This window comes from Silene latifolia, chromosome 5, assembly GCF_048544455.1.
Source record: "Silene latifolia isolate original U9 population chromosome 5, ASM4854445v1, whole genome shotgun sequence".
Taxonomy (NCBI): domain Eukaryota; kingdom Viridiplantae; phylum Streptophyta; class Magnoliopsida; order Caryophyllales; family Caryophyllaceae; genus Silene; species Silene latifolia.
In genome coordinates this window covers 75403092-75410321 of record NC_133530.1, presented here as the reverse complement: position 1 = coordinate 75410321, position 7230 = coordinate 75403092, and the positions used below count along the sequence as shown (strand labels likewise).

Genomic DNA, 7230 nt, shown 5'->3' with positions numbered 1-7230 from the left:
TTTGATCAGTCTGGAAGTTTGTTCAGGGTAGGGATAAAGAGAGTAAGAGATGAAGGGATGAAATAAAATAAATATAAAAATTTTAGAAAGGAGTATAAGCAATACAAATGAAACCGTTTAACCAGGTAACAGGTAAAAGAGACTGTTTAAAGAAGACGGGGTTAAAAGATGGGATTATTTTCGGATTATTGAAAGGTGGGATTACTTTTGGAAGATAAGGTAAAGGTGAGATTATTCCCATCAATTTTTCCTTTAAATTATTATTACTGCAAACATCTACTCACGGCTGCAACGCCTTGGGGACGAGAAAGCAGAGAACCAATTTCGACTTTGCAAAGGCTATCATTTACAGAACATTCCTATAATTCCTATATTCTCCGTTTCTTAACAAAGGAATATCTTCTCACGGCTGCCCATTTCTCCAACGTCGAACCACAAATCTTGCTTGCTTACACTTGTTGGTTGGCAATCACGCTACTTCTAAATTTCCAATCACAATTTGCTTCGTCCATTCTATTCTCTTCCCCTAAAGATCAGAAAACGAGCAATGATCAGTAAATTTTCACCAATGATCACATTTTTAATATGCTGACCTCTTAAAAAAAAAGAACTTCAATATGCACAACATAAAATATACTCTTATCAAACAATTATTTTAGCAAAGTTGAAAGATTGTTTCCAGATGAAAACAAAGATATGATTTTGTCGAAATAGCATCGAATATGAATAAATGATTCCGGAAAAAAAAAATACAGTTTAGAACTAAAGAAAAGACATAAATTAGGAGTATCATGAGAAGCAAGTATTGTAAACTCTTTTAAAAATTTGTACCAAGAGTGGTGGCTAAGCTGAGAGCTCTCGCTCAGCTCACTCCTGCCTCTCTTAAGTAATGATCAGTGTAACATCTGCAATACCCTTCATTAGTTCATTCTCAGAACATTGATATCAGTATAGCAAAGAGCCACATACCATTATACTCCCAAGAAAATACTTTTGAAGCAAAGCTTTGTCCGTGTCACTAATATTAGGAGTACTGAGCAAAAATAAAGAAGTAGTGTCATCAGCAGCAGCAAAGCCTTCGCTCCTCATATGGTGAAGATGATCCAAAGCTTTAGCAATATCATTAGCACTGATAAATCCTTTAATAATTGTATTGTATGTGCATTCATTTGGAGAACATCCATTGTCCGCCATCTCCTTTAAAAGTTTGGCTGCATCACTCAACAACCCTTTCTTACATAGCGCCTTTAATCATTATATTGTAGATAGTTACGGTTGGCTGTAACCCCTTAGCCACAAGAAAACAGAACACATCAACAGCTTCTTCTAGTCGTCCGGCTTAAAAAATCCCATCAATTATGATACCGTATGTGAAAAAATTAGGGGCAACTCCATTATTCTCCATCTCTTCACGTAAGGATATCGCCATATCAATCTGTACATTTTTAAACAAGCCATCCAGCAATGAATTATAAGTGACCACACTGGGTTTTACACCTCGATCTTGCATATCTAAAAAGCTGGATCACAAGTTGGAGTCTGCCATCCTTGCACAAGGCATCTATAATGGTGCTATAGGTGAACACATCTGGGGTTATATGTGTTCCTTTAAGATGCATGTCTTGGAGCATCTCCAAAGCTTTGTCAATATTAATGTTAAATACAACTAATAATATGCTATATTACCGCTTAACGGAGTGAAATCGACGGAATTGAACTTTTCGCTCACTTATGGAAGTCACTAAATACGCGGGGTTTGGAAAACAAGGGTACAGATAAGAAAATCTCTAAAAGAAGGTTGTTTCGGACCAAGATTAGTTTTACAGCCGAATTTGGAAAGTTTGGTTCGGGTTAAGGTGGTGAAGTGAGGTCGATTTCTGCTGTTGGAACGCTTGAAGTAGCCTTCTGAAAGAGGCATGTTATCCAGAAATTTGCTTTAGATTAGTCACTCTAATGTTCTGCTAGGAAATCATCGTGGATTAAAGCCTTATTTTCAGTTTAAATTTCTACACAAAAATGCAACCAAGATAAACACTGGGTGATTACATAAATGCTCATTTACACCGATCTTTTGACATCAAAACAGCTACTTACCACTTCCTTCACACAGCCCTCTGTCTTATACCCTAGTCCTAGCACTCACAGGGTACCAACCAAAACTTCTTTCTTTTCATCCAACTCGTGTCTTCTGTGATTTAGATGTCGTCACCAGAAACTGACCCTATTAACCAAAGGAATTACACATTCTCCAACAATGTAACCAATAATGTCTTTTTATCATCCTTGTGAGACACAGATTTGGCACTGAAATCCAATCTTGTCCAATCCACTAGTCAATCAGCTTTAAAATGGACATTTGAAATAAAAGATCAACATGGCTCATGCCTTTCTTCAAAAACATGTTTGTTCCAAAGAAATTTTACAGCAAAAACAATTAAGGCACCGAAGTGAGAAATAACATACAGTTTATGAAGTATCTAAACTGAACATTTTTGCAAAATCTGAAGGCACCAAAGTAGGCCGCTCAAGTGAAATTTTTGAAGTAAGAGGAGCCCAAAGACCCAAAGTGTAACTATGCTCAATGTTACGATACCAAAATGAAAAAAGTTTCTTCTACATAAGCCACGCTATAAGAATTGACGAACTATCTATGGAGCACGGACATTCTATCATTGATCTATTAGGTAATACTAAACGTCAGTATATATCGACTTTTATTGGGTTATGGACTTATGGTTGGACTATCCTCATAGCATTTGACCATTGTTTAACCATTTCACCAAATTGGACAAGAAAAACGAGAATAGGCAATATAGGAAAAAGATTACAATACAATATAACTGCTTTAGATGCAATTTTAACACGCAATATTTCAAGTGATTTGATGGAAGAGAACTGTAAAAAAATATAGTAATGAAATTGAGATTCCATACACATAAGGGAAAAAAAAAACTTACCAACATTTGTCAAAAGTGTGCGATGCCGTGTCAGCCCATATTTAATACCATGGGTGATTGTGATTTACACCGAGTTTAATGATAAACTGATAACCGGTTTCCTCAACTTGTCAAGTCTCACAAGAAGCATTGCCTTATACCGACTCGGCACGAATGCCCATGGCTTCCAGTCTAGTCCTAACATTCCTTCAGATGCTTACACAACAACCTTCCAAATTGCAAGTCAGACTTTCCCATGAACCTGACTAAGGTGACCATTTCCCTTCTCGAGTCAGGTAACATCAGCAAAACCAAGGGCTCTATAGCACTAAGACCATCTAAAATAAGTTAAGAACGCATAACAGCAATAAATAGCTCCACTAAACCACCCTTGCCTACTTGGTTTCCGATCATTACGGTATATAGTAGGTAATTAGGTATCAATTCACAGCAGCAATACCTTGGGTGCCAAACAGAGTTGTCATACAGAATTCGCAAAGACCACATCATTTATGAGATTGTTAGGATCAATTCCGTTTCTCTCCTTTATACGATGCGTGAAATACGGCCATCAATTTCCAACACAGTAGCTTTTATCTTACTTGGCTACACGTGTTTGTTTGGCAATCACGCTTTTACCAAATTTCAAATCACAATCTGCTCCGTCCATTCTTTTCTCTTCCCCTGAAGATCAGTAAACGCGTAATGATTAGTAAAATTTCACCAATGATCAGAGCTTAAATATGTAGACTTGTAAAAAATAGAACTTCAGTATGTACGCTTCTCAAAGGAACTACAATATACACAGCAAATATAAGAACAACAACAACAGTAACATTACCCCCCAAAAAGGCTCCTGGAAATAATGGGTTAAGGGTGATCGGATGTAAACAACCGTACCCCTATCCTATGCTATCTAGATGGCAGATCAGAAAATTGCATGAAGAAATGCATCAAATATGCACAAATGATTAGAAAATAAATTATAAAGCTTAGACCTAAAAGAAATATGATAGCTTTAACATTATAATGACAAGTATTAGCCACTTAACAAACTAAGCAAATTGGAGTTGAACATATACGATAGCCTCCATTAACGCATTCCAAATACATTGTCAAGATAAATAAGAGCCACATACCATGATCCTGCAGAAAATAATTTTGAAGCAAAGCTTTATCTGGATTGCTAACATCAACTTTACGAGCAGTGAGCAGGTTGAGCAATAAAGAAACAATGTCAGCATCAACCGCATATCCTTGGCTCCACATATTGTGAATATGATCCAAAGCCTTGGCAATATCATTACAATTGAGAAATCCTCTAATAATTGTACTGTGGGTGCATTCATTTGGACACCATTCATTATTTGCCATCTCTTTCAATAGTTTTGTTGCATCACCTAACCGCCCTTGCCTAAATAGCACTTTAATCATTATAGTATACGTAATTACATCTGGCTGTAACTGCTTTGCTACAAGAATAGAGAACACCTCTACTGCTTCACCTAGTCGCCCAGCTTCACAAAGGCCATTAATTATGGTATTATATGTAAAAATATCAGGGGCCACTCCATTATTCTCCATCTCTTCACGTAGGGAGATCGCCGTGTCAATTTGTGTATCCTTTAAAAGGCCGTCAATCAATGCATTGTAAGTGACCACGTCCGGTTCTACCCCTCGATCTTGCATATCTTTTAAAAGCCGGACTGCAAGCTGGAGTCTGTTATCCTTGCACAAGGCATCTATAATAGTGTTATAGATGACAACATTTGGGGTTATATGGGTTCCTTTAAGATGCATATCGTGGAACATCTCCAAAGCTTTGTCAACCTTTTTAGACTTGCAATATCCTTTGATTAGACTGGTGAAAGTCACAACATCAGGCGTGACACCATCTTTAACCATAATATCCAGGAGCTTTTCCGCCTCTTCCATCTCCCCGCGCAAAGAGTATCCATCCAGCAAAGCATTGTAAGTAATAATATCAGTGTGCACACCTCCTTTAGTCATAAATTCAAAAATATCCCTTGCTTGTTCAACATTTCCTTCTTTACAGTAACGGTCAACAAAGGTGTTGTAGGTAACAATGCTCGGAGCAATGTTGTTGTCCATCATCTCAGTCCACAATTCTTTTGCATCGTTCCAACGCCCTAAACTACAGAGTCCTTGAACTAAAGTATTATAGGTTATAACATTGGGGAAAATGCTCTTGGCTTTCATCTCCTTGAAAAGGCAAAGGGCTTGAGGTAACAATCGAGCTTTACAATAACTATCAATGATGGTGTTATAAATAACAACATTGGGCTTAAAGGGAGAGTTAGACTCCATATTTCTCAGCAAGCGTAGAGCAGCAGCATTGTCACCTGCACGACAAAGTCCTTTGAACATAGAACCATACGTGACAAGGGTGGGCTGTATCCCAAGCTTGACAATTTTATCCAACAATTTTACAGCTTGGACAAATTTATCGGAACCAATAAGGCCATTGAGTAAGGTAGTAATAATAACAATATCAGGTGGATATCCGAGCTTAAGGTTGATACCCAGAAGAGAGAATGCAAAATCAACACGGCCTAAACCGCAATAGCACTTGGCGAGAATACTAACAGAATGCATATTGGGGCGACGACCGGACAAATGAAGGCGATTAAAGAGAGTAATAACAGTGGCGAAAGGGGGATGGGGTTGAATCTGAGACATTGCAGATAACAGATGAGTAAAGACGACAATAGAAGGGCGAGGACGGAGAGAGTACAATTGATGAAATATCGAAACCGGAACATCAATTCTAGAAAACCCTAATCGACATTGTTCTCTAACAGAATCCAGAAATAATTGGCGATCATTAAAAGAACGGGGAGTGGCAATTGCAAAATGACGATGAAATTGAAACTGAAAAGAAGGAAGAGAACAAAATGAGAAGTAGCTAAGAAGGTTACCATTTGTAACAAGATTAGCTATGATTCTCACCATTATAGTCAGAGCTTAACAATGGAGGGATTTGCAAATCGCGATTGCTGCTCTTCTTTTCTTTCAATCTCAGTTTCTCTAAATCCAAACTTAAATGAATTCAGTCTGGGTTCAGTCTTCGATTGGACCGAACCGAAAATCGAAACTTCATAGGGACCGAAGATCGGGTCTAAAAGAATTCAGTTTGCGTTCGATCCGGACCAAATAGTTCGTTCTGGACTTGAACTTGCTCAACCCTTATACTCCAAGTAAAATAGACCAAATAACAAGAAGTTAAGTCACATACTTAATAACGGCAAGTGAGAGTTGTAGTCTTGTAGTGGTGTAGTGGTGAACTGGTGATGTATGTAGTAGCCTTGAGCAGCTTTGACGGAATATAACTCTAGAAATAAAAAATATTTAATTTTATAACGTTTAGGATTTATTAATGTTTTTTTGTTTGAAAAGTAGGATTTATTAATGTTAATTAGCAACTAATTATTTGTCATATTATCATCACTGAACAAAGTGAAATTAACGAAACAGAGTATAGGGTGGGGTTTTGAAAAGTGGGGTAAAATGAAATTAACGGAACAGAGTATAAGGCGAGATTTTGGAAAGCGGAGGGTACAAATGAGAAAGGCTATAGCATATAGTTTTAAATGAGAAATCAAAAAAAAAAAAAAAGTAAAAATTGGATTATAGTCAATTTTGAAAGATTTGGATCAGATTAAAGTAGTTAAACGAGGTCATATTTTGATGTAGTACATCATAGTTTGTTGAATTAGTTAAAAGTTTGTTAGAGGTTGTTAGCTGTTAATGAGCTGGCAGTCTGTTAGTTGTCATTAGGTGGCAAAGGTTGTTATATACACACATTAAAGCTGTAACAAACTCATTCATTTTAATCAATATACTTTTCAGTTTTACATTTCTAATTCTCTCTCTGCAATTTCTCTACAATTCTCTCAAATAACTTTACACCATCTTCAAGGTTGAGCTCGGCTCCATTGTTGGTGTTTGTCAAAGTTGTAAGTGTGTAGTTCAGTTGTAGGCTATTCTGTATTTGCAGTGCTCTACTTAGTGTAGTGCAACATTGGTATCAGTTTGGGAACATCCTGGCGCCAAAAACACGAACCAAGAAGACAGCTATGGACGATCAGATTAAGGGTTTACAAGCTCAATTGGCAGCACAATCGCAGCATACACAGAAATTGGAGACTCAAATTTCTCAGATGATAACATTAATGCATGGTATTCAAGCTTCTTTGGGTGACAGGTCATCTCCTTCTACAGAGCGACACCCCAATTCAGATGCGCACCCTCCCAGGCTTTTAGGGTATACTCC

The 7230-nt window shown here is 37.3% G+C and overlaps 1 protein-coding gene across 4 annotated transcripts; it reads right to left on the bottom strand.

Annotated features, from left to right (window-relative positions):
• Window positions 1-363: 363 nt before the first annotated feature.
• LOC141657574 (uncharacterized) lies at window positions 364-6034 on the bottom strand. Of its 4 annotated transcripts, XM_074464853.1 has the most exons (5): window positions 5876-6033; window positions 4076-5299; window positions 2958-3620; window positions 832-1435; window positions 364-526 (listed from the first exon to the last, which is right to left on the bottom strand). In XM_074464853.1, exons 1-3 carry the CDS (start codon window positions 5907-5909, stop codon window positions 3535-3537), a joined length of 1344 nt encoding a protein of 447 aa, XP_074320954.1. In that variant the 5' UTR covers window positions 5910-6033; the 3' UTR covers window positions 364-526; window positions 832-1435; window positions 2958-3534. The 4 variants fall into 4 exon arrangements, with proteins under 4 accessions (XP_074320954.1, XP_074320951.1, XP_074320952.1 ...); XM_074464850.1 differs by having other exon boundaries at window positions 4076-6034; XM_074464851.1 differs by having other exon boundaries at window positions 832-905; window positions 4076-6034.
• Between the last annotated feature and the right edge of the window lie 1196 nt (window positions 6035-7230).